At 63.8% G+C, this 25,850-nt stretch overlaps 6 protein-coding genes across 6 annotated transcripts; all 6 read right to left on the bottom strand.

Moving 5' to 3' along the window:
- Nucleotides 1-1,781: 1,781 nt before the first annotated feature.
- On the bottom strand, nucleotides 1,782-3,884 carry LMXM_12_0240 (hypothetical protein, unknown function; the record flags this gene model as incomplete). Its single annotated transcript, XM_003873079.1, has 1 exon — nucleotides 1,782-3,884. The coding sequence occupies one exon, from the start codon at nucleotides 3,882-3,884 to the stop codon at nucleotides 1,782-1,784; it is 2,103 nt and encodes a 700-aa protein (XP_003873128.1).
- Nucleotides 3,885-4,353: 469 nt separating this feature from the next.
- LMXM_12_0230 (conserved hypothetical protein) lies at nucleotides 4,354-8,517 on the bottom strand (the record flags this gene model as incomplete). The annotated part of the gene is made up of 1 exon (XM_003873078.1): nucleotides 4,354-8,517. The coding sequence occupies one exon, from the start codon at nucleotides 8,515-8,517 to the stop codon at nucleotides 4,354-4,356; it is 4,164 nt and encodes a 1,387-aa protein (XP_003873127.1).
- A 1,730-nt stretch (nucleotides 8,518-10,247) lies between these two features.
- LMXM_12_0220 (putative glyoxalase II) lies at nucleotides 10,248-11,135 on the bottom strand (the record flags this gene model as incomplete). The annotated part of the gene is made up of 1 exon (XM_003873077.1): nucleotides 10,248-11,135. One exon carries the CDS (start codon nucleotides 11,133-11,135, stop codon nucleotides 10,248-10,250), a length of 888 nt encoding a protein of 295 aa, XP_003873126.1.
- An 827-nt stretch (nucleotides 11,136-11,962) lies between these two features.
- LMXM_12_0210 (proteasome regulatory ATPase subunittcc1l8.3,putative) lies at nucleotides 11,963-13,198 on the bottom strand (the record flags this gene model as incomplete). Its single annotated transcript, XM_003873076.1, has 1 exon — nucleotides 11,963-13,198. One exon carries the CDS (start codon nucleotides 13,196-13,198, stop codon nucleotides 11,963-11,965), a length of 1,236 nt encoding a protein of 411 aa, XP_003873125.1.
- A 1,461-nt stretch (nucleotides 13,199-14,659) lies between these two features.
- Nucleotides 14,660-17,854, bottom strand: LMXM_12_0200 (hypothetical protein, unknown function; the record flags this gene model as incomplete). Its single annotated transcript, XM_003873075.1, has 1 exon — nucleotides 14,660-17,854. One exon carries the CDS (start codon nucleotides 17,852-17,854, stop codon nucleotides 14,660-14,662), a length of 3,195 nt encoding a protein of 1,064 aa, XP_003873124.1.
- A 2,665-nt stretch (nucleotides 17,855-20,519) lies between these two features.
- LMXM_12_0190 (cysteine peptidase, Clan CA, family C19,putative) lies at nucleotides 20,520-25,424 on the bottom strand (the record flags this gene model as incomplete). Its single annotated transcript, XM_003873074.1, has 1 exon — nucleotides 20,520-25,424. One exon carries the CDS (start codon nucleotides 25,422-25,424, stop codon nucleotides 20,520-20,522), a length of 4,905 nt encoding a protein of 1,634 aa, XP_003873123.1.
- Nucleotides 25,425-25,850: the final 426 nt, after the last annotated feature.

Genomic DNA, 25,850 nt, shown 5'->3' with positions numbered 1-25,850 from the left:
GTAAGGGGTGCCGCTCACAAGTGGCAACGCCGCGTCCTTCACATGCGAACGGGCGAGAGACGAGTCCGGCACGGGGTTGCGCTCCTCAAAGCTACACGAGTTGCGTGTCAGCAGGATTTAGTAAATCCGGCTGTGTAGAGGAGCGCAACGTGTGCAGCGCCAGACCTACACCCACTGCCGCTAAACCTCCTTCAGCTGCTTTATGGGGAGGGGGCATGCAGGATGGAGAGGGGAGGGGAGGAGGCGAGCGACCACTGTGGATCCGTCTGCTCTCCGTACAGGCAGGTGATGTGCGAGGCAGTTGGCGGTCATGTGCAGGCCACAATCCTCGCTGTATCACTGCTGTCGCGCACCTGCGCTATGAGAGACTGATAGGGCCGGCCGCACCGCGCGGAGCTTGTGACGTGGCGCACACGGTACGCCGGCTGAGGGCGCAGAACCGCACGCTGTCAAAACAACTGGCGTGCTGTCCGACGCCTCCTCCACGATTCCCGCGATCCAATGCGACTGCAGAACATCTGGAAGGCACAGCGCACCCACGACCTGCTGGCCTGCTTCCGGAGAGCACGAGCCCGTTCGCGCCGCCAAGCGCGGCATTGTATCGAAGCGACGCGTCGCACGGTGGGGGAGGTGGCGACGGCAGAGCGTGTTGAGTTCCACATGGGAGGTCCTGCCTGCATGTAGACAACCGCCTCCTCCAAACTGCGGAGCGGGAAGTACAGCACCTCCACCGGTAGGGCACTACTCTGCTGGCCCGCTCCGTGCGCCCGCGCTTTGTTGGCGATGGTGACGCCTCAGGGAAAAGCTCCCCGAGCACGTCGCCTCTCAACGAGTCTTCAGGAGTGGCCCCCCCCCTCACCACCACGTCGTCCGGGTACGGCAGTTCGATGTGCTTCACCACCTCCATGTTATCAGGGGAAGGGGGTGTGGCTATGCACGCTCAAGAGAAGGGAAGACAGCAGACAAAAACCGCGAGGAGTGCGCGAGGCATCAGTGCACGCCAACACACACACACACACACCAGCGAGAGGGCGCAGAGCGGAGGAGATCGAGGAGACTCCAGAGGGCAGTCGTCAAGCAACCTAACCCTAAAGACCCACTCATCCGCTCGATTCTTCGTGTGTAACTCCGCAGAGCGACAAGCTGCTCACCCGCCACTCGGCCTACCCTGCCTCGCTTGACCTCGCGACTCCGTCGCTCAGCAACGTACGGCCATCATGACCACGTATGCAGCATCACGCCAGGTGGAGGGGAGGGGCAGCTGCAGGGTAAAAGGGAACGACAGGCAGGTGGGCGAGGATGGAGATCGGTGGCAGTGATGGGCAGAGGGGGAGACGCGCGAGAGTCACGCATGAGCACGAGGGTCAGAGTTGGTTAGCTACTCGGTGGCGCATCGAGGTACTCGTAAAGATGTGCGCATGCGCACCGGGGCGCGTCACACAGGCGCGGCCCGTGCAGGCTGCGTGAGGGAGGGGAGGGGAGGGAGGCTATGCTTGTCCGTTGGGTTGCTTGTCAAGTCGTCCAAACCTCTGCCATGAAGGGATGCAAGAGACTCTGCCGTGCGGTGAGGGAAAGTAACGCGTGCGTTGTATCTAAAGGAGCGAGGGCAGCAAGAGGGCGCGTTCCCGTCGAGTCGCTCGTGCTGCGCAGCACCACCGCCTCGACGCGCCTGAGGAAGACGACAGAGACATCTAAACCACACAACCGGGGAAAGGGAGGAGATGGGCGCACGCCCACGGCCCGCGCTGCCCCCCCCCCCGCCCGGCTTCTTGTTATTACCTCTATATGTAGGCATCAAACCGCAGAGCACTTTTCGGGTTCGGCCGCTGCGACCCCGTGGAGACGCGATCGACGCTGTCCAGGTTATCGCCCCAGCTCTCGTCGCCACTAGAATAGGAGTCGTCACTGGCCGAATTCTGCTCGCCGTTGTCACGACGCCGACGCGGGCGCGGGCGCCGGCGCCGCCGCCGCAGTGACGAGCTGCCGCGAGCAGGGCCACCGCTACGCGCGAGGTACGGCGTCTGCTCCTCGTCGTCTGCACCACTGTACAAGTCCTCCGCATCATGGTCTCTACCGTTATCGCGGAACGCCTCGGGGGACTCACCGTCAACGGGTACTTCCGAGCGGCCGACTGTGCCGCCGCCGCCGACGGGGTCGTTCAGCGCGGTGCCGCTCCGCAGGCCGATCTGACTCGCCACGACGGGTGCTATAATCTTCGCTGGCGGCGGCGGCTGGATGAGGTAGTCAGTGATGTAGGAGGCGGCGACCACGACCACCAGTGTGGCGGCCACCCCAAGGAACACGAACCACCCGTTAAACGTGTGAGCTGTCGGCTGCTGCGGCGGGGCTGACGCCTCTGGCATCGGCTCACTCGTCAAGTGCGCCAGGCTCACCATGGCAAGGCCGACGGCACGGCCCCTCGCCGCTGCCGCGTTGCCGCTGCTGCAGGCTGTGCCTGAGAAGGAAAGCTCCGCGACTGAGCAGAACGTTTTCTTGCTGCGCACGACGGGGACGCACACGATGGCGAGCTCATCCGCGCCACCTGCGGCGACCAGCCCGAAGGGCGGCGCTGACTCGGACACGGTCGCGGGGCTGTAGCGGCAGTACGGCGCATGACCGCTGTAGGAGATGGCGGCGTACATTGTAGAGCACAGCTTGTTCGCGCTGAACAGGAAGAGGCCGGTTGTGCGTGCCTCCGTGTAGCGCATCGTGGGCACGGCAATGGGCACCATGTTCTCAAGCATCATGGCACCAATTCGCGTGTGGTAGAGGCCGCCCGGCACGAGCACCTCTGCCGCCAACTTCGCCACGTCTGCGGCGGTCGTAAAGAGCATGTAGCCGGAGAAGTATGAGGCTTGCATCGGAACGCTGCCCGGGATGCTGGTGCTGCGGCCGTCAAGGACTTGGCGGGCGACGTGATCCACCGTGTGGTGGTTGCTGCCGCTACTGAAGGGGTAGGCCGCGTCGATGACGTGACCGTTGCGGTTCAGCAAAAACGTGTTCGACAGCCGCAGCGGCGGCATCACGACGGTGAAGACGAACTCGCCGATGCCGGAGAGCGTCGAGTAGTTCGTCGATGCAGCCAAGACCTGCTCGACCACGTAGGCGACGATCGCCGCGTTGACATGCGAGTAGGCGTAGCTGGTAGACAGCCCCGGCTGGCTAGCGCTGAACACTGTTGTGGTCGTGGTGGAGAAGAGGGAGCTGACAAAGGCCGAGAGGGTCGGCACAGTGCCGGACGGCGCCGTTTCGGCGCAAAGGTCGAGGCCCGTCTCGGTGAGCGAGGAGACGTGCTGCAGCAGCATGTTGAGGGTGATGGGCACGGTGGGAAACGACGGGTTGACGAAGCTGGCGCCGCCCGTGTAGGAGGCTGGCAGGTACGTGGACGGGATCGGCGCCGTGCGTGCGAAGGGCAGCGCGCCGGTGGAGTCGAGGTAGAGGAGTGCCATCGCTACGAGGAACTCCGACAGGACGTCGGCGCGGAAGGCCTTCAAGGCCGTGTTGGTTCGCTTAGGAGCGCGCTGCACCCTTGGCGCCTCAGGAACCTGGAAGACGGATCGAAGCCCTTTAGCTGTGTTGAGGTTCGGGTAGGCGACTCCGTCGTTGCTGAGGACGGTGGTGCTGCCCGCAAGGATGGTGATGTCTTGGGAGAGCAATATCTTGTAGTACTCATCGGGGTTCGCCTTGTCGGTGGAGGTGATGTTGAGGAGGGGCGTGATGGTCGCGTCGGCCGCGACGGGCAGGGAGGTGCTGCAGAGGAGAAGCTGCGCGAAGAGCACCGCGCACATGAGCAGGGACGGCAGCCGACCCCTACAACGTTGCTTCATGCGGTCGACGAGGCACATCGGTGCGACATCTGCAGCGCAATGACCCGTGAAGACCATGCGAGCCCCAAAGGCACGGTTACACCGTCGTCGTGCCTCGCCAGCGTGTGCGCGAGAGTGACGCGTGCGCGTGTGCGTTGTGAAGAGCCCTCAGCGCGTCTGTCGCTCCGCGATGTGTGACTCGTTGAAGTCGGCAGAAACAATCTTCCTGGATACGTGCACACCAGAAAGGAAAGGGAGGGGGAGGGGGAGGGCGAGTGCGTGGGGACAGGGGGTGAGTGCGCCGGGAACAAAATCCCATGCGGCGCGGATGGAGTAAGGTACGGCAGGGCGAGGGCGCGGATTATGGCCGCCTGTCAGCGGAGCGGGGGGGGCCGCAACCTCGCCGCCTTCTAATGGTCCTTGTCATGCATAGATGTATGAGAGAGAAACACACGGAGAAAAGGGGTGGTGGTGTGGGGCACTGGAAGACGCCGCGCACCCGTTGTCCACGGCACTCAAAGGGTGGCGCCGTCGTCTGCCCATGGTGCTATGCAGCGCCGGTGGGCCAGTGCATCTCCTCCGCCTCCAGCGATGCCCACAAAGCAGAGGCTACGGCAGAGGTTAGCCGAGACAGCAGCGTTGCCCTTGTCAAGGACAGCGAGAGCGTACGCGAGATTGGGGAGGGGACCTTTGCGTGGACGGAGCTCGCGCCGAGCAGCGCCGTTTCGTTGCCAGACACAACGCACACCCCTTCGGCAGACAGCAAGGCGCTTGCAATGGCGTGGGCGTCGTTCGCCTCGGCGCCCCCACTGCTGATACCATCGTCTTGGCAAAGAACGGCGTGTCCGCAGAGTCGGCGGGGCGTGTAAGGCTGACTCGCCGACACGACGCCGCCTGCCCCGCACGCTATCGCATGGTCATTGCGGTTCCCTGCTGCCGTCGCAGAGAGCTGCCCAGCCACACCGCCTGCTGGAGGCACCTTCAAGAGGAGGCGGCGCCCACCGGGGCTGGCCCCGTCGACGCTGCCTTGACAAGGGGTAGCGTCACCGCTTTTCGACAATGGGGTGTCCTGCGCATCCGCGAACGGGTGGCGATCTGCAGCCGCGGTCGGGGATGGCACGGACAGAGAAAGGACCCGCATCCCGCCTCCTGCGCCACCGCGGCCGGACACGTGCGCCGGTGTGTCCGCTACCGCGTCGTCATCTCTTCCGTCGTTGCCCAGCACCAGGGCAGGATGGCTGCGCTTGCCATCACCTGCTTGGTGGTTGCTGGAGGTGTCCCGCCGCACCTCGGCCGCGAAGGTGGCAAGGGAATTTTCGGCGCTCTCCACGATGGACCAGATGCCGCTGTACAGGCAGCTTGGCAGCTCGGGGTCCCGTAGCACTGCCGCGCGGAAGGCAGACCACCACGGGTGCCACTGCGGTACTACAGACTTCGACGCCGATGACGCGCCGCCGGCGCCGCGCCCCCTCCCGCTACCGCTGACACTGCCCGCTTCGCCGCTTCGATGGGATGCAGCGGCCATGTGCACCTCACGTGTCACCAGCGTCGCTGCCAGCCCCACCATCAGCAGCAGCGACTGTGCTGGCTGCGGCAGAAGCGCCAGAGCGAACCCGTCCGCCTTCAGCAGCCGAGGGACAGGCCGTGGCATCAGCAGCGACACGTCGAGTACAAACGACGCCAGCTCCGTTGTTAACAGCACGACGGACGGCTGCTCCAGCAAATCGTCGAGCAGACTGTGGCTGAGCACAAGACACGTGAGGGCGAGCGTCGCCGCCACGGTGCCAAGCACTTCCTTTTCCGTCTGCGCACAGACAGGAAAGGCAGCCACGCTCGTGGCGGCGGTGCCCTTGGCCGGAGCACGCGGGTCCCCTCCGTCATCGAATGCGGCAGCGCCACTGGTGGAGGGGCACCCCTTACCACCGACGCGCGCCTCCGCTGCCGCTGCTGCTGCTGCTGGCGTCGTGAACGCAGACGCGGAGGATACAAAGAGTCCCTGCAGCCCCAGCACACGGCGGGCGATCAGGTACATGCCTTCGAGGGTGGTGCCAAGTGCGTCTCTGGCCAAGGTGAGGCGTCCGCTACCCCCGCCGGCACCACTGCTCAGCCCTGTCACGGACGACACAGCAGATGACCCCGTACGTCTGGAAAAGGCGGCGCCGCCGCTACGGCCTAGTCTGTGGTAACTGCCAGTGCGCACCGTAAAGCCCATCTGACGCAACGCAGTCGCCTCCTCACCGCGCGGATCGCCGTAAAGCAGCACCAGCTCAGCAACGCCATTCTCAGAGACGTCACTGGGCGCCTTACACAAGAATTTGTCTGCGCGCAGGTGTGCAAGCATCGTGTGGTACAGCAGTGGGTGCTGATGCCGCACTGCCTGCTCCTCCGAAGACCTCGTCGACCCCCGCTTGAAGCCGCCCCGGGGGCGCTTGCCAGCTCCAGCAGCTGCCGATGAGGACGCCAGCACGCCCGACAGGTTTTTAGTGCGCGTCTCCGCGTGGTGCGCTCCATCTGCGGTGCATGTGCCGGCGCTAGGCCCAGGGTCGACCCTCGTTGCACTCGCGGCATGGTCTGTGGAGCTGTCCAGCGTGCTCTGAGCCGGTATCGGAAGCATCAGCAGCGTGCGCGCAACGTAAACGTCCATGCGCGGGCTGCCGGCCGTCTCGCTCAGCATGCACGACCACCACCGTAGTGAAGACTGCCGCTCCGGCTGATCGCTTCGGAGACCGCCGTCGGTGGCAAGCTGGCTCGTCACGTTGGGCACACGGAGGATGGGAAGCAGGTGCTCGAGCGAGGCGAGGTAACGCTTCTCGAGTAGCGATTCGGATTCCGCACAACGCACCGCAAAGCCCAGCCGGCGGTGCCCCGTTGAGTGCTCAGGATGGAGAGGGGGCGGTGCCGTCTCCTGTGCACTCACACCCACGTACTTTCGCTTGCATGCTTGCAGCGCCGCCTCACCAGCGCCGTGCCCTTCACCGCCGACCTTGCTCGCCGGCTTCAGTCTGTCACATCCGCAGAGCGGCTCCGTCCCGAGATGCAGTCCGTGCGAGTCGACGACGCAGGGCAGAAAGCGGCCCTGCGCACGGGTGGCGGTGCAGGTCGCCGGAGGGTGGCCAGTCGACCCACCGTCCGACGCCGCGCTCGGAGGCAGCCAGACTCCAAAGATTGACCCTCGCCCGATCAAGTGGAAGGGGAGCAGCAGCACTGGAGGCGGCATCCACAGGCGCACAGTCGAAGCTGCGCGAGCGGATGCTAACAAGGACGGTGCTGCCCGTGCCGAGATGGCGCGCGCCTGCGAGGCCGGCAACCCGGTGGCTGCGCTGTGCAAAACCTCCTCCACGAGCGCACAGTTGACGATCGCCGGCAGCGACTTGGTGAAGGTGTCCTCTGCGTCCTGCGGCGAGATGCCCTGGCGAGCGAGGACGGCGCCAATATGAGTGTTCTCCTCACGAAGGGCGGAGTGAACGCCGTCGAGGTACGCCACCATCTTCAGCAGACAGGAGAGCCAGTAGTGACGCGCATCGCATACACGGCGGTGACGGAGCGCCTGCTCGGGCGTGTCGGTGCACGAAGAGGACTGCGAACCGGTGAGTGCCGTCCTCCGGCGTGACGCGCTGCGAGTACCTCCAACGGTACCAAGAGTGGCGCTGCTGTCAGAGAAAGCAGACTCCTCGTCCTTCACTGTCGTTGGCGCGCCTGCGGTCGTCTCGCGTGACTGGGGCGTGGGCGCTTGCACGGACATGAGATCAAGCCACTCGTTCACAAGCGCCGTTGCCACCTGCTGAACCAAGGGCTCCTCCTCGCTTACGAGGGTGATGGTGGCGCGCAGCAGCAGCGCATGCTTCTGCTCAGCCGCCGCGTATGCCGCATTGAGGCCCCCACTGCCGCCATCAGGGGTGCTGCTCCCTGTCGTACCAAAATCCTTTGCATTCACGTGCCGCATCTCCTCATCCCTGCCATCGGCGCCGTCGTCGACTGGTCCGTCACGGTGGCGAGCAGCGACGTGGCGCTGCTCCTGCTGCTGCAGCACAGACAGGACTGCCGCGAGTGTGCTGCCGAGGTGCTTGATACCACCACCACCGCTCTCCTTGCTCGACAGCTTAGGAAGCAGTGAGGAGGACGTCGCCCATTGCAGCCTGGACGCACTGTATGGCGAGCGTGCCTCGTGGGTTGGATCCCCGTCGTGGCGGCGACGCGTCTTGCGGTTATCCTTCCTAGTGGATGCGCCGCTGCGCTTCTCTCGCTCTGCCCCGCGCTGCCGCTTCACGCCTCGCTGCTTGCCGCCGCGACCGCCTCCGCCTCCGCTCCGCCCGCCACACGACCCTCGGCCGACCACCGACCTCCGCACACTCCCAATGCGACCCTCCGCCGCGTCACTTGTTGGATCGCCGACGGCCCGCTCGCTCTCTATGCTGCTGCGGGAGTCGTAGCTACCGCTTCGGCTGGTGCGACTGTTGCCGCTCGTGATACTGAGCTCACTCTCACTGGAGTCGCCGTTGTCGCCGTCGGGCGACCACGACGCGCATGAGGAAGGCGCGGAGCTCGTCCTTGTCGTAGTCCATTGCCGCCCCGACTTCGCTGTGCTGCTGCTGCTGCTGTAGGGCACAGCGCACACCTCCTCCACCCTCAAGAAGTGCAGCACATGCAGCGCCCAGACACTCGCGGGGCACGCGGCTGCCAGCTCCGCGTGGGATTCAGCTGCTGATGCCATGGCGAAGACGGATTGCGTGGCTGCCTCTGCTGCCACCTTGCCGCCGCGCTTGCCGCGTCGCTTGACAGGGGTGCTCTGCGGCGCATCGGCAGTGGGCGTCGCCCAGCACAGCAGCAAGTTACCGCCCGAGGCAGAGCCAGGTTGTGAAACCCGCCGCTGTTGCTCGGCCCGCGTGGCGATGTCGCGCCTCGCCCGGTTAAGCGCTGCGTAGTTGGGGCACCACAGACAACCCGCGTGCAAAAGCACGGTAAGAAACACGCTGTCGTTGCCCACCACCCTTCGCCACACGGTGATGCACCGCCGCCAGCGCGCATAGCTCTCCGCGATGACGGCCGGAGACGTGCATGAAAGATCAGGGCCGATCGCGGAAGAGCAGACGGCCGAGGGACGCGTGACATTGGTGTGATAGCGGCCACTGCTGCCGTCAGTGTAGAGGTCGGCACTGGATCTCTGGATCGGGGCAGCTGAGGACGGCGCGTGCGCATCTGACGGATGGACAGAGAGGAATTCGTAGAGAGAGGGTAGCAGTCTTTCAAGACTACCGCTGGCACTCATGACGATGGTTGGCAAGAGGGAGTGATGAGGCGCTTCTATCGCGTCTCGCCACTCGACAGCGTAGTTCAGCAGCGCGCTGATAACTTCCACGTGCGCTATTCCGGGTGTCTTGGGGCCACTGCCTGCATTCGAGCCTGGGCGCTTCGCCTTGGTGAACCAACACCCCTTCCCGCTTGGTGCGTCTGTTATGTCAACGTGCGCGCACGCGCGTCGAGTGTGGACTACGTGTGAAGTCGATGAATGCGGAAGAGAGGCGAGGGGAGTTGCAGAGGTGCGGAGGGGAAGGGGAAGGGGAAGGGGAAGTCGCGTGGGCGCGCGTGAGCGACTGCGCCTCCACGCACGTGCGCCATATCGGAGCGACGCGACGGATGCATGCCTCGTTGCTGTTTGTACGGGAACCTTGTGTCGCGCGCTCAACCGCACTGAGAAGACAGTCAGCGCGGAAGTTCGTGCACCTTTCCGAGAGCATAGAAATAGCAAGCGCGTGTTGGAGACCAAGACAAGCAGTGCACGCATTCTCTCCTCCCCGAACGGCGTCCCGCACACCCGCAGTCCCCCTCCGCGTCCTCTGGTCGCCGCGCTACACGCCGTTGGCACAGAAGAAGCGACGCAACGAGAGCCATTTTCGGCCCCGCCCAGCCTTCACCGTCGAGTCGGCAATCGTCAGCGACTTGCATGAAGGCGGCATGCGGACTTGTATAGTGCGAGACCACCGCGAAGTGTGGAGGGAGGAGGGGGTGGCTCACGGTGAGGGACCTGTTGTGTCTGTCATGGGCACGAGTGGGTTGAATGGGATGAACGCGTAGGATAATGAAGGGTGGTGCGTGACGGGTGCGTCTGAGGAGGGTCGATGACAGGGAGAAGAGGGATGCCGCAGACGCCCGCACCGTGGGCGCCTCATGGTGGCTGAGAGAACGACGTGGCGGCACGCCTGAGATTCTGCTCTCGATAAACGGGAGGTGGCAAAAGTATGCCCGGCCGTTTTCGGACGTCGTCCGATGACTTCTCCGGCCTTCCCACACAAACACACACACACACACACAACTTCCTCCCGGCGTCTCGCTGAGGGGAGCCCCTCTGAGCCTCTCTGGTGTGGCTCTCTCGCTGTCGCGCAACTCCGCCACGGCCCCTGTTCATCTCTTCCCCTCCTGAGCAGAAAGCGCTGCCGCTCGTGCTTAGTCGCAGGCGTTGTAGAGGTGCATCATCAGCGCATGCGCGTCACCTCTGTTCATCTTAGCCACAAAGGCCGGGTCAGCCACACGCAGGAAAAGGTTCTGCCGCTTCTCCTCCGCCAGCGAGCTCGGCACAGACGGATTGCCGGCCTGCACGGCCGCCGCATACTTGGCCCTCTGCGCCTGGATGAACGCCACATCGTCGCTGGGGCGGTCCGGGAACATTTTCTCCGAGAAGGTCATGAAGCCAGCGGTGTACTCGTGTCCGGGGAAGATGAAGGTGACCTTGTCGAGAGCGTAGTCGCTGCCCTTGTTGGTGTGGTACACCTTCTCCATCGCGCGGCACATGTCCTTCTCGTCCCCCTCGAAGAAGGCGCCAATGCCGGCGATGAACATGGTGTCGCCGGTGAAGAGGGCCACACCGTCGTTGGGGTACTGCGGGTGTTGGACCTTGTACAGCACGTGACCGCGGGTGTGGCACGGCGCATCGATCACTTCGACAGAGAGATCCCCAACCTGGACCCGGTCACCCTCGCGAACCGGCTTTGTGACGGCAGGGATGCCGTCGTTGGCACCGCCGATCACCACCACTGGGACCGTGCTGTTCATGGCCTCCAGCTCCGCCTTGAGCTTCGCGTTGCCACCCGAGTGGTCCCAGTGCTTATGGGTGCTGAGTATGGTGCTAAAAGCGTATGTGACGTCGGCGTTGCCATGCTGCTTGAGGTGCTCCTCGATGTACGTTAAAATGGGCTTGTAGTCGGCATTCACATCCACGGCCGCGAGTGTGTGGGTGGTGTGGTCGTTGATGAGGTAGGAGAAGTTGTCCTTGAGCGTCGGCACCACCGTGACAGAGAAGGCGGAGCCGAACGTTTTCGTGCTGCAGTTGCGCATGATGCGAAGCAATACCTGGATGTGCCTGTGTACGCGTGCGCCAGTGTTGCGTGCAGGGCGTGCCGTGGGCGGGGTGGCGGTGTGCTGAAGATCTGGCCCGTGTAGGCAGCGGTAATCAGCGAAGCGAAATAGCGGGATGGAGAGGAAGAGGGCCGGAAGGGCTGCCGCCCATGAAGCACGGCAGTGCTTCTACACCTATACACCGGCGGATGAGCTAGGAGTAGCTCTTGTACAACGCGTGCCGCGACCACATCGGCCGAAAGACACACAGACACATGCACGCACGCGAGTGACAGAGTAGCCCGCCGCCGCGAGGGGGAAAACGCACGTCTACACGCCTGGACATCCTTCTGTAGAGGGCCTTCCCCTTCACAGGATGCCTCCAACATGGCGCCGCCCAGTAAGGCGTGCGCTCCACTGTCCTGCTGTCCAGCTTTGTCTCCACGTCGTCGTCGTTGTTTCCTTTGGGCAGTTACGAGCTTGGAGGCGCACAGCGACGCCCGAGAGGCACACACACACACACGCATACATAGAGGGATAGACGCTCCAACAGGAATAGGCTGCACATCCGGTGCACAGACACAACCACGGCCACGACATGCGCCCCCCTTCCCCCCTCAACGACTTTGTGGTGGCGGTGGGGGGGGGAGTCGGCTAACGCACGGATATAAAAGAGAAGCAACCCTTGACACAGTCACCGCCACCCACACGACGGCGCAGCACAGCGGCGGCGTTGCCAACACCGTGCACCGTGCTGCTGCTGCTGGTGGGTGGTGGTCGGCAGACAGAATGGAGCACGCACGCACGCCCACACACACACGCGGGCTTCACGAGTAGAAGTCGTACGTCTCATCCCCAGTCTTCTTGATCACCGTCCGGTACGCGTTCTCGATGTCGCGCGGCAAGATGACGTACCGATTCTTCCGCACCGCCAGCATACCCGCTTCCTGGCAGATGGACTGGATGTCGGCGCCGCTGAGCTTCTCCGGCCGAGTCACGTAGTCTTCGAGGTCTACTTCAGGCGACAGGTTCATCTTCGACGTGCATACCTGGAAGACAAGGCGCTTCTGGCGGCGGTCAGGGTACGGGAACTCGATCTTTCGATCGAGGCGGCCAGGGCGCAGCAGTGCGGGGTCCAGCGTGTCCCAGCGGTTTGTGGCCATGATGACCTTGACGTTGGTTGTCTGGTCAAAGCCGTCCATCTGGGTAAGCAGTTCCACAAGCACACGCTGCACCTCACGATCGGCACCGGTCTGAGCATCAAAACGCTTGGTCGCGATGGAGTCGACCTCGTCGATGAAGATAATCGATGGCGCGTTCTCGCGGGCGAGACGAAACACGTCACGCACCTTGCGCGGGCCCTCGCCGAGGAACTTCTGCACAAACTCGCTGCCGACAACGCGGATGAAGGATGCCTTCGTGTGCCGCGCCACGGCTTTCACCAGCATTGTCTTGCCGGTGCCGGGCGGGCCGTAGAGCAGCACACCACGCGGAGGGTCGATACCAATCTGCTCGTACAGGCCCGCGTGGGTCAGCGGCAGCTCCACCGCCTCGCGAATCTCCTGCTTCTGCATGTCCAGACCACCCACGTCCGAGTACGTGACGTCGGGCCTGTCGCTCGAGTTGAGCAGCGTGATCGTCGCGTCCGTTTCGCTCGGCAGCAGCTGCACGCAGGCGTTGCTGCTCTTGTGCAGGCCAACGCTGACGTTCGGCTTGAGGTGCTCCTTGTTGAGGGTGGAAAGAATGCGCACAAAGTACTGCGAGCCGCTCGTGCCGCTCACGATACCGCGTACGCTGTCCACGACCTCGACGAAGTTGCCGAGGACGAGGGGCACCGCCTGGATGCGCTTCACCTCCTGCTTCGCCGCGCTCTCCTCCTTCATGAGCTGGTGTGTCTCGGTCCTGCAGATCATCGTCTTGAGCTGTATGTTCTTGATGTCTTTGCTGAGCTGCTCGTACTCCTCGAAGAGAGAACGACTGACATGCGCGTCCTTCTCCGCCTTCTTGGCGGCCATAGCAGAGGCCTTCGTGGCGGACACGGATGCAACGCTGGAGGCGGCCATGGTGCTTGAGAGCGGATGTCGGCGTGTGTGGGTGGGCGGGGGGGAGGGTGAATCGCAAGGCACCACTGCTGCCGTTGGATCGATGCGAGGTCTTGACAGCGACAGCGCTGGTGTACGCTCTCTATCTCGCTCGCTCTCGCTGGGGGGATAAGGGGGGGATGGGGGGGTGAGGTCGAGGGGTGGGGTGCGTACAGAGATACAGAGAGAAGAGGTGTAGAGCTGCACCTCACGGGGCACGAAGTCGGCGAGGCAAGCAGGAGGTCAAACAACGAACGACACAAGCGCACTGGAGCTAAACAGGCGACACGGTGGACGTGTGCGTGCGTGCACGTGTATGATGCGCGGCCCAACGGCGTCAAAGTTGGGATGGCGCGAGAGGGAGGAGGGAGGAAAGGATTGCAACACAGAGAGAGAGCTGTTGGCGAGGCGATCATGGGATCGACGTCCGCGCCTGACACACGTGCCGCACAGGCCTTGCAAACTTTGCGCCTTCGTCACGAGGTTCCAGGGAGAGGGTGGGTACCATCTGAGCATGCCTTGCGCTCTCTCCGATGCACGGGCTCACCAGAGCCGCTCTGTGCAGGTACATCCTCACTCGACATCGTTGAAGGAGCAAGGAGGTGGGAGGAGCGGAAAAGTGCGTACGGGAGGGGGCCGTCGTCGCGGTTGCCTCCGCAGCGGCACGAGTCATCGCACCACCGTCAACCACGCCTGCCGTGCAGGGACACTGACCAAAGGAGGTAAGCGATGCTCCCCCCTCCCCCACTCACCCCAACTGCTACGCTCCGCCCATACTTTCTCATGCTTGCACCCGTTTCATTGCACTTCGTGTTAACGGCTATACTGGCAATATCAGAGCGCGCGTACACACACGCCAAGAATACCTGAGACATGAGCGCCGGCATCGGAGAGGGAGAGGGAGAGACGCTTGATGATGTCCTCCGCTTGCACTGGCACCCCCTGAAGAGCAGGGGGTCGCACTGCTGCAGAGGCCCCCACAGCCTCCCTCCCTCCCCCCAATACGCACACGCGCACGCAGAGCACAATGAAACGCCTCGAGCGATCACATCACGCACGGAAAACACCAAGAGAGAGAAAGTCAAGCGACGAAACCACAGAAAGGATGACCTGCACGCACCGACACGGCGGCAGATGACTGCGCCCGGCTGTGCTCGCCTGCAGAGGAGAGCACCGAGCAGAAATACGAGGGCAGCGGCGGCAGCGGGAGGGGAGGAGGGGGAGAAGGGGGTGGGGTGGGGTGGTGTTCGGCGAGCATACTTCAGATCTGAAGGGTACCGACACTCCTTCACGAGGTGGGGGCAGATGGGTGCCTTTTCTCATTCTCCTTGCCGCAACATCACTTCGATCGACACAGCCCGCCCGCCTCGGCCGACGGTAGAGGGGTATGTCGGCACAGGCTGACTCGCCCCTAAATCACGTTGCGCGAGGCTTCCGCGTCTCCTAGGACATTGGCGCGGTGCCGCTTCCCTTCTTCACCGCTGCCTCGCGCCTCCACTGACGCAGCGCTGCCTTCTGATCGTCACCAGTGGCCAGAGGCACCGGCGCGTCTTCCTGCTGTAGCTGCCGGAGCATCTCCAGTGTCGTGAAAGCGGCCGAAATAGCTGCCTTGTTGGGGCTACTCGGTGGAGGAGACGAGAGGGACCGCTGTTGCTTCTGCTGTCGCAACCACGCTGACTCGGCAGACGAAATACGTGACTCACTGCGGAGGGGAATACATGGGGGGGCCGGGCCCCCCAAAAGAGCGGAGGAGTGCAGACTAGGCAGTGCACCGCTGAGAGGAGTCCCCAGATTGGCGCTGACCGTTGTGGAGGCACCGTTGGCGCCTGTTGATGCTGTCCACTCCGACTGATGCTGCGTTGTGTTCGGCAGCTTCGGACTGCCGAAGGCGAGTGGGCTGCGGCTATGGGAGCCGGGACTTCTACCACCTTTGTAGTTCGGCTGCAGACCGTTAGACGGCCAGCTGGCCGACTTGAAGGCTGCAGCTGCTTGCAGTTTAGCCGGGTTTTCTTCGGCGGCAGCCGGTCCGTTGGAGTGCACGCTCTCGTCCAGCACTGCGGGTGCAGAGTCGAGCGACACCAACGACGCACCGCGATGACAGCAGTGAAGCTGCTGCTGTGGCGGCTGCACCAGCCGCCATCGCTCCGTTGAGTTATAGCTGCCTTGAGCGACGCGAGCTTGTGCCTCCACCTCGGCGATCGCTGGAGGCGTGGGTGGGACAAGGATGCCACTTCCGCCACGGCCAGCGGTCTCACCTCCACTGTCGGCGACTTTATTGCTGGATGCATGCAACGGCGCTGCGCCTGCGTCGGAGCCAGTGAACGAGCTGCGGCTTTCCATGCGCGTCGGGTTCTGAGGGCCATGCGCGGTTGGGGCAGCAGTTGGTATAAGAATAGGTGGTGCTTCATGCTCGACACGGGCGTGCCACGCACCACTAGCTTGCAGATCGGATGAGGACGTGCTGTGCGAGCTCCCACGAGCCTCAGCCCGCGGTGGATGGGAGGTGGGAATACGAAGGTGGTCGCTGCTGTTTTGCGTGGTGTCATCGGCATCATGCGAGCTCGTTGGCCCATTCAAACCGCTGTTGCTGCGGCGCGTGTGCGTCTCGGGTGACTGGCGCACGTGCGGGGAGCGCAGCGGAACCTTTCGCTTCGCCTCGATGCGGCGAATCACCTCCGACACGCGATGGCGCAGCACCGAGGACGCGTCACCGGTGTCCCCACCACGCCTGCAATGCGGGTCCAAGTAGGCCGCGTTGGTGCTTCCGTTGGACTGGGTAGACACCGGAATTGGGGAAGTCGATGACGCGACGGCAGCAGCAGCGGCAGAAGAAGAAGCGGCAGCCAGCTCTGCAATACGCCTCCGCGCTCGGTGTCCCGGGTAGACTTGGCGGTTCGTTCGTATGAGAGTCGGCGAGGTGGTGCTGCTGCGCATCTGCGCTGAGTCGGCCCTCTCACTCACGATGTTCTTCTCCACCTCACTCGCGCCTTCGACAGCGCCACCAGCGTTGGGAGCCATGCGCTCTTCATCATCTGCGTGCCTGCGCGACGGCCTCTTTGACGTCCTGCTCGCATTGCCGCTTCGGCGTCGGTGGGCTGTGACGTGAGCGAGCGCACCCCCATCAGCCGTCACCCCTGCCTCGCCCTCCTCTTCGTTGCCCAGCGCGCCCTCAGCTCGGGCGAGACGACGCTGAAGCACTTCACATTGCTGGCAGGCTGTTCGCAGTGCCATCCACAGCTCCTCTTTGGTGGCATCCGAATTCCGCAGCACGGCCTGGACAGTTGGAGGCACGGCTACGTGAGCGACGAGAGAAGACATAGTGATGCACTCGACATCCCCGTTCCCCGATCGCGCCGCACTGTGGACGTCGCTACTCTGGTAGCGACTCGGCCTCCGCTCCTTCACCCTATATTTGTGGCCGGCATCTTTTGCCTTGCTGTCGCTGCTACAGCCTCTGGAATGGTGAGAGTCACCCGCGTCGTCTATTCTTTCCGATGGGCGACGGTTCTGCTCCGCACCCGGGGCCGCGTACAGCGCGTGATGCATGCCGGGGGTGGCAGTGAGGGGGAAGAGTCCCCAATGCGATGAGCTGCTTGCGTCCTCACTGACGTGCTGCGTCAACGCCTCGCGCCTAAAGATGTCTTCCGGCGGGGTGCAGCCAAAGGTCAGGGCAGAGGATGAGCCTGCAACTCCGCCCACCGACAAGGACGGCGCCTGCTTCGAAGTGACGTCCGTAAAGGTGCTGCTGCTGTTTTTCGCGTTGCTCGCGATGCGGTGATGGGAGATGGCGTCAGTATCGCCGCCGCGTGCTGCCTTCCTTGCTCGAGGCACGGATGGCGCCGCTGCGGTTGCCCTCGTCAACTCTGACCAGTCCTCTGCCTCTACGTGCGCCACGACGGTTTCTACGCTTGGATCTGGGGCATCGTCACGATCAGCCCGAGTGCTGCTGCTTCGTGACAGCGGCGTTCTGGCTCTTCGTGTTGGGTCCCACAGCAGCGTCGATGACGCCGCCAAGGACGCCGCTGCATCAGCCAAGAATAGGGAGTAGGCCCGGTAAAGGGTATGGCCAACGCTGGAGACACTTGGGCCCTGGGCCAAGGAACACGACGGTGCCACGGCGGAGGCGCTGGCGGCGGTCGAGTTACCGCTGTCACCCAGCGGTCGCTCGAGCAGCTTTCTACTGTCCTCCGACTCCGCAGTCGTGGCTGCTTGGGAGAAAAACGATGTGAGACCTGGTGCTGCCACACTGCTGCTGGTGTCGCCTCTCGCAGCAGTTCTGGTGCTGCCGCCCCCGCTAAAAAGGGAAGATAGATGGTGTCGCAGGAGTAACGATGTCGAGCCAGTAATGTTCATCGAGCTCGACAGCCGGGGCAGCAGGAGCGCATGATCTTGCGTGCCTGACACGATTTGGTTTTCGACATCACCACACTCGGCTTCGCCGTCTTTGCCGACTACCTCCGAAGTTGCCACAGAGGCATCGGGATCGGCTGTCGCACCGCTGGCAGAGCGGAGTGATGGACAGGTTCGTGCCCACGACATCCGCTCCGGCGCCGTGCAGGTCTTTGTCGTTTCGTTCTCCCTGTCACCACCGCTGTCTGAGGTTTGCGGGGTGTGGGGCGGCGACTGCGTCAGCGGCATGGCAGACGGCGACAGACGGGCAGGACAGTACAGTGCGCACGTGATAGCGAACACGCACACAGAAGTGTGCCGAGTCGATCAGGGGCGGCGACACGGCAGAGGAAGTCCCCCCGACGAGTGCGACCCGCCGAGCTGCACGTACACGTGCGGAGATCAAGACGACGCGCGTGAGTGTTGTCCCGCCCCTCCTGCACAGCGCAACACACACACGCACGCACGCAGAGAGATGCGCGTATCGGTGCGCGAGGCAGTGCGGAAGGCAATTTCGACGACGTTTGCCGGATCCGCCCACGCGACAGCACGCCCACAACGAACAACAACGGCAAAGCACGGAGACGTTCGTGGGTGTGAGAGGGGGACGAAGATCAACGAACACGCGCAAGTCAAAGGCGCACCCCGACAGGGAGGCAGATAGAGAAGGGATCAGGAGGAGATTAACCGCGACGCACCCCTCCCCTCCCCTCCTCACACTCCTGCGCAGAGCGAACTCGCAAGAGGCCGCGACACACCGCGAAAGCCAGCGGGAAGTGGGCGGAGCACGGAGCGACACCCAGAGTCAACGAAAAGGGTGGAAAGGTAGGCAAAATAGAATCGCGGCGGTCTGCGCGCGGGGGATAGCTGGACGGTGATACGCGATCAACGAGTGCGTCCAATGTGGAGGATGAGCAGGAGACGGAGAGAACACGGAAGGTGCCCGAACAGTAAAACAGCGAAGAGATCACGCACGCACGCAGTAACGTGCGCGACGCCCTCCACTCTGAAAGTACGCGCGAAGAACAGGGGCGATGGGGAGAAAGGCGAGAGCGCAGCGAGCGAAGGTTTCGACGCCGGCAAGAGGAACCCCACGAGATGACGCGTGTATGGGCCCCGCGTGTGTGCGGGTGGGCACGTCAACGACGTGTGCGCACAAGACGGAGCGCAGGCACGGAGTGCCTGAGCTGAACTTTGTGAGCTAGGTGACGACAGAAAACATGCGCGTCAGAACGAAAGAAGCCGATGTCGGTGTGTGGGTCTCCAGTGTCCGCGAAGCGTCCCGCAACCTTCTCACGAGAGAGAGAGAGGAGACCGACACTACCCGATTGCGAACCTTTGGCCGGGCAAGCGTGGGTATACGTGCGACGGCAAAGCGAAGAAGATGGGGAAGGAAAAGCGCAAGAGTGTGTGTGTGTGTTGGAGGCGGAGTGGGCGCAACGGAGACGGCGCACACGGTCATCAGCCGGCAACGCGCGTGTGCGTGCCTGCGTGCGTGCCGAGCCGAGCCACCGCAGCACAGCAGGACACACAGAGAGAGGTAAGGGCGAGCGGATTTTTCTGTGGCTCACGCAGTGTGTGTGTGTGTGTGTGTGTTCTACCACGGAATAAGCCAATGACTGTGCGCATGCACACCCACCGCCCACCGCCGCCGACGTCTGTCGCCATGCGGCGCACTCCTGGGCCGTCGAGGGCGGAAGCGGTGATGTCTGTCGCGCGGGTGGTAGGGGATGGCCAAGCTGACATGCCGGATGAGCTCAGGGGGGATGCTGGCCAGCCTCAGGTCCGGGCTCTCGAAGACCCTGCACACGGCCTGTGTGCCATGCTCCGCCCTGAGCCGCCGCAAGCTGCGGCATCCTAGAATATGACTTGGAGGCTCTCCCCACTGGAGCCTGGAGGACTCGACGCGGCCATTCGGGGATGTTCTCGCCACGCTTCCGGCGCCGGCGCCTCATCAGCTCGCACGGTCGGATGAAGGCGATGCAATGCCGCATGTGTCGCACGCATGCGCTGTGCGGCCGATCCGCATGCATCTCTTCCCGCCTTTTCGCGCCCATTGCCCGTGCTCTGCTGACCAGGAGGGAGTGGGGTGTGTGTGGAGTGGGCGTGCCTGGATGGCTAGCCTGCATGTGCCGCGGCGGGTGAGATGTTGCGATGGGCCTGTGGCAGCAGGGCGCATTCCGCCATCTTCTGAGCCCGCACGCCCCTGGGCAGGAGCGGGCGCATGCGCATACTTGTTGAACCGCCGACACGTTGTGTAGTGGGTTGGTACGGACGTCGTCATGCCCGCACGTCTCTTCGGCACCGCCCCAGCCCAGGCCTCTCCGTCGACACCGAAGATCGGGGTGCCGGGCCCTGTGACACGACGGTTAGGCGCCCGGGCATCATCGAGGGAGGGGTGGTGAAGACAGAAGACACATGCAAGGGGAGAAGTCGCTCTCCAGTGGCGAGCACGGACGGTCACGCAGGAGGAGGACACGGTGGCGAGAGAGAGAGGGCGGGGCGGGGCGGGAGGGAACGTAGATGAGCAGTCAGGTGATGAGGGGAGAGAGAGAGTAGCGTTTCAAGTGCGGCAAAGTCGCATGTGCGGTTCTGGCTAGCACCATCACGACATGCTCCCGCGTGACTGTGAAGCGACGGAGAAAACGGAGAGAGCGTGGCTCCGTAACGATACCCAAGGCACCAACCTCCAGCTCGTGTAGTAGCGTTGCGTGCGTGCCTCCCCCCTCCCCCCGCACCCGCCTTCTCGCTGGCTTTTCATGCTCAGTGTGCATCCATAAGAACAGGCGGAAACATAACGTAAACGCTGTACGCCGGTGGTCATCCCCACCAACACCCCACCCACCGCACAGACACGTGCACGTGCACCTGCAGCGCATCGGCGCGTGCGTGGCGCCGTGAGCACTCTCCACTGCTAGCTGGAAGGCTCGTCCTGCTCGTCATCGGCGTCTGAGCCTACGTCGCTGCCACTTGAGCTGAGTGTGGCCGTGCCACCACGATTGCGGGGCTCCTGTGCGCTCTGACGGTTGAGGCCGGCGCTGTAGCGCCTGCGGCGGGGGACTTTGGTGAGCTTGGCCATGGTCATTAGCCGGCGCGGCCGGTGCGACGCCGAGGGACGACCAGAGCTGCCGCTGCCGTTAAGGCCTGTTGGTACGTCCTTGCTCGCATCAGTGAGAGAGGCCTTGACTGCCGCTGCACGAGCTGCGTCGCCAACACCGGTCGCACCAGGCCACGATGACCGGGCGACAGTGGCTCTCCAAGCCGTGGCAGACGGCCCCGGATGTACCACCGTCTCCACCGGCGTAGGCCGCGAGGGTGCCTCGCTGCTGGTAGCCGAGGTGAAGCCATGCCCATCTGCAGTTTGTGGCGTCTCGCTGAGAGCGGCGTGGTGCACGACCTCGTCCTTCAGCCGCGCGCTAAAGATCTTTAGCGCTTCACGGGCAAAGTGAGCCGGCTTGGTGCGCGTGTCACCGACGGAGTTGACGCCGGAAGTGCCCACCGAGGCGTGGTGGGTCTCCCACACGCGTTGCAGCCGTGCCGCTGCCCACAGCGCAGCATCAGCCACGTGTTGATCCGGCGCCTCCTCATCCACTACGAGAGCGTTGCGCCCCGTCGTCCCTTCGGAGGCCACAGGCAACTTCTCGTACAAGATTATGTACGGCGTCTCCGAGGCAGAGTAGACACCGCCGCCACGCCCGTGCAGGATGTGGCGCATTGTGTCCGGCTCAACGGGCTGCACGTTGGAGTCGTTCAGCATCACCCAGTTCTCGTACAGGCCGTCGCCGCTCACCGAAACAGCGGCGGCTGGAAGAACTGGTGGCGGAGAAAGCGCCGGCGACGGCATCGTCTCCGCCGTGCCTCTCGACAGAGAAGCCGTAGCGGGCCTGTCCTGCGACGGTGGCTCTGCACCCTCCACATCGGCACACACCGACGAACCCTCGCCTTCTGCGCCCGCTGTTGGCTGCACAATTTCCGCGTAGGAGAAGTAACGCTCGGTGTGCAGGCAATCCGTTAGGGCAGCCCCCAGATCCTTCACGTACGCGCGCATGGACGACAGGTCAGAAGCAGAACTGGCATTGTCTTCGCCGTCTTCGTCGTGGCTGCTTTCACTGACGTTCACCGGCGCCGGCACCGCTGGGAGGCGGCGCGTGAGGGCGAAGTAGTGGCCGCTGTTAGGCGTGGAGCCCCTGTGGATGATGATTGACTGCAGACGGTACGCGACCCACACCGGAAGCGCTGGTGCTGCAGAGCGCAGTGCTGTCGGAGTTCGATCGGCAGGGGCGCCGTGGCGGCCGTCGTCTCCACGCTGCGTGTTGGCGTTGCCTTCCTCCTCGTTGGACATTGCAGTCTGTGCGTTGAGCCCTTGCGAATCGACCGGGGATGCCGCTCCGTCTTTCGGCTCAGTGGCCTCGGGGTACACCGGGACGACGATGACCTCATTCAGAGGCACGCCATCGGCGAGCTTTTCGTAGGACTGCGTGACGCGCCGGTACGCAAAGCGGTTCAGCTGAACAACGAGGTAGTATGGGAGACCACCTCCGGCCGCCGTGTCGGTGAGAGAGTGCGGCAGTGCCAAGTCCTGCTCCACGCAGGCTGACCCATTCTGTGGTGACACTCGCGCATCCCCTGTGCGGGGTGTGGGCGACTCGCCTTCAACGTGACGTTTCCACGCGGCGGCAGCGCCGCTGCCGCCGGAAGAGACGCGCGCTTCTTGCCCGACGCCTACACCACTTTCTTCCGGCGCACCTGCCGCCACTGGGTCGACCCCTGGCTCGATCTCCCTGTCGACCTCGGCGACAAGGCGTGTTGTGAGCTCTGTGTCGGTGCGTCGGCCGCAGTGCTCGCAGTCGAGGGCGTTGCTGCCGTGCAAGAGCTCCTTGTTGAGAGTCGGGTGTAGCACATAGAGCAGCAGGTGCTGAAGCGTTTTGGGTGCTTCGTTGGCCGCCACTATCGAGGACGGCAGCGGCGTGCGTGAGTACGGCTCGGCTACACTGCTGGGCACGATGGGGCGCCGGGTCAGCGCTGTTTTGCTGTTGACTCTCTCTCCTGCCTCCTCTTCTGCGCGCTCCACCGCTTCCAGCTCCGCAGATGCATCTGTCGTGACCAATGTGCTGGCTGGAAAGTCGGATGCTGGCGAGCTCGCGTAGGTGGTGGTCACGGCGGTGGCGCGGGCAAAGTGCTGCACCTCTACCTGGCTCACCAGCCGGCCAGCCGTGGTCACCATTGCTCCAGGTGGCGTCGGCGCGCCGCCTCCCACCGGCGCTGGTACGGAGGGAGTCGAGGTAACGCGCAGAAGTGGGATCGAGAGATCCCAGAAGGTGTTGGTGTGCAAGCGTGTGTGGTGGCAGGTGACACACGTCATCGTCGTCGCCGTTCGGCCACTAAACCATCGCGCCACCACCGGCCCCCCGGGCTGGTTCGGCGCATCCAGCTTGTCCATCAGGGCGTGCCAGAACTCCGAGGCGTCATGCTGTCGACGGTCATCGAACGCCGGCGGCAGGTGTGGGGTGAGGTAGTCCGGCAATACCGGGAGGCGTCTGTGTTGATGCGACCCGCGCCACTGCATCTCACTGAGCAGAAGCGCCATGGCGAGGCGACATCCATACTTGGTAAAGAGAGCCGCCATCGCATGGGCATCAGCCGCGCAAGCGGCTGCAGGAGGCTGGTGATCGGCGTGCATCGAGTTGCAGAAGACGGCGTCCTGCAATCGTGCCACGAGATCGTCGCGGAACAGCGCAGCGCTGCCGAGAAGCTGCACAACGCTGTTGAGGAAGCACATGTTACCGTTGTTCCGCAGTCCAACGTAGCCCGGCACGACGGAGAGCTGGGATAGTGCGGCCACGCTGAAGCTCTGCGTCGGCGCCACAGATGTCGACGACAGTGGCGCTGCCAGAAGCCCGGCGAAGGCGGTGTTGAAGCCGCCGTTCGCCCCGGCAGAGGCGAATGAGGCGAGCAGAGAGAGCGGGGCTGATGCACCGCCATCGCTCGCAGTGTTAACGAGCCCCCCGCCACTGACGGCGCTGCCGCCTGGAGAAAACGCGCTCGACTCCTTCATCCGACGCAGCGCTGAGCCGCGCGCAGCGGTGGTGTACGGGCACGCAACCACCCCTTGAAGCGCCATCTTGTTGCTTGAGTTAACGCTCCACTGAAGGCCGCGCGCGTAGGTGTTGTGCAGTCGATCAGAGTGGAAGTCGCATCGGTCAATGTCACCGTTGTTGTACGACCACGCATCCGGCACGTCGGCGTTGAGGAAGCCGTTCCACTCCAACATCTGCTTCACCTTGAAGTGCAGAGAGTTGACAGGGTGCAGTGCGTACACTCGGTGACGCAGCACGATAAACCGCGCACACAGCCGATGCAGCTGCAACAGCAGGCAGCGCTGATCCTCGCCGAGTATCACGCATGCTGCGGCGTTGAATGCTTGCCGACTCTGCACATCACCCGTTGTGAGGGACCAGGACACTGCAAACTGGGCTAATGTGGTGGCGACGGCGGAGAACACCTTCCACACGCTCTGCGGCAAGTGGCCAGATGCATCAAAAAGCTCACGGAAGCGCTCCGTCGTATAGGGGTGCGCGGTCAACGCGGTCGCGCTGGCGACATGTTTCTTACTGGCGGAGGGCGTGGATGTGGCACTGGGAGCACCGCTGTCTGCGTACGGGGCCACAGTAGTCGTCTGAGCGCCGTGCTCCTCCATCGCCACTGCTGCGACCGCCGAAGCAGAGGATGTCGACAGGAAGCCGGCGTTGGTGCTGTTCATGTTCGGGTGGCCTGCGCCACTGGCTGCCGCGGTGCTTGGCGTCGGCGTCGGCAAGGACGCACTCTCCACGGCAAAGAAGTCCAGGAGGGACACGAGAGAGTAGAGATTTGCCACGATGCGGCTAAGGTGACGACAGGATCGGCCGAGCTGCGCGTGGCGCATCTTCTGCACCCGCTCATCCTCGTCCGACAGATACGTTGCCGCTTTGTCAGCCGACTGGAGTGCGGCCGCTGCGAGCGCGTGCATCGCCTTCGACCCGTCATCGACCATGCAGATCACCTCAGCCGTTGCACGGTGAACCTCGTGGAGTGCGCTGTTCATCTCGGTGGTGAAGTGCAGATGGCGGCTAGACGTGGGCAAGCCGCCGGCGACGGAACCAGATGTCGGCGCCGGTGTCTGGACGGATTGCCCTGCCGCTGCACCACTCGCATCGAGCGGGCCGGTCTCTGTGTCTGCGTTGTACATGGACGCCACACCGTGTCCAATAAAGGCGATCAGCATACCCATGTAAAGCGGCACAGAGGCGCGGCTGGCCGTCTGCGCGAGCGCGCGCCGAGCAACACTGGACTGCATGGAGGGATGTGCACGACGGTGGTCATTGGGCGGGTGATGTGCTGCCTGCCCCGGTGCTGGAGAGGCAACGCCCCTCGCGAGAATCCTTGCAGCTTCATCTTGCTCGTTCGCCTGCGTAATCATCTGCCTGGCCTCGAACGACGTATGGGGACGAAGCCACGGTGGCACCGGCTGCGATGGGCAAAACGGCTGGACGGACTCCTCCGCTTCTGCCGCATCCGTTCCCAGAGCTGTTTTCTCTGCGGCATCGAAAACACGCATCGGCGGCGTCGACCAGCGACCGCGTCGCAGTACACCGCGCACCAGCGAGACGCCCAGCTGCGTCAGGTTCAGACGCGCGACTGTCGAGCGCCATCGCTCGATGGAGTCGACGCGGTCAAGTATAAACTCGACCGGATCGCCCAGCGGCACCTCAGCGGCACTGGGGCCTGCGTCAGTGACCAATTCCTCGGGAGGCGGCGGCGGCGGCACCGGGCCCTGATGCATCACGGTGGTGTCGCTCTCCGCCTGCGCGTCTGCCGCTACAGCAGACGCGTGCTTCTGCTCTAGCTGGACCATGTCCTCGGTCACCCCTGTTCACGAGGCGTCCGTGCCCCTGCGTGTGTGTGTACCAAATTCCGTGTGTTGTCCCTACGACCTGCTCTGCTTCGCACACCTTCTCTCTGAGTGCGCGTGTGCCTCCAAACACCGTCACCCTCCGCGAAGAGCGGCTGGTGTGCGGGGGGAGGAGTCACAAGACGGACAAGAAGGCAACCCTAACACAGTCCCCACAGCAGCCACCCAGGGTCATGGGCGCGTGCAGCAGCAACGGAAAAGTATGGAAACATGAGTGGAGCGGATGGCGAGGCGAAGCCGTGGGCGTGAGCAGACCGTTATGAGTAGCCCATGGAACGAGGAGGAAGGGAGAGGGAG

The sequence above is a fragment of the Leishmania mexicana genome, chromosome 12 (genome assembly GCF_000234665.1).
Source record: "Leishmania mexicana MHOM/GT/2001/U1103 complete genome, chromosome 12".
NCBI lineage: Eukaryota > Euglenozoa > Kinetoplastea > Trypanosomatida > Trypanosomatidae > Leishmania > Leishmania mexicana.
The sequence above is the reverse complement of the archived record's forward strand: the minus strand, read 5'-3'. Positions and strand labels throughout refer to the sequence as shown.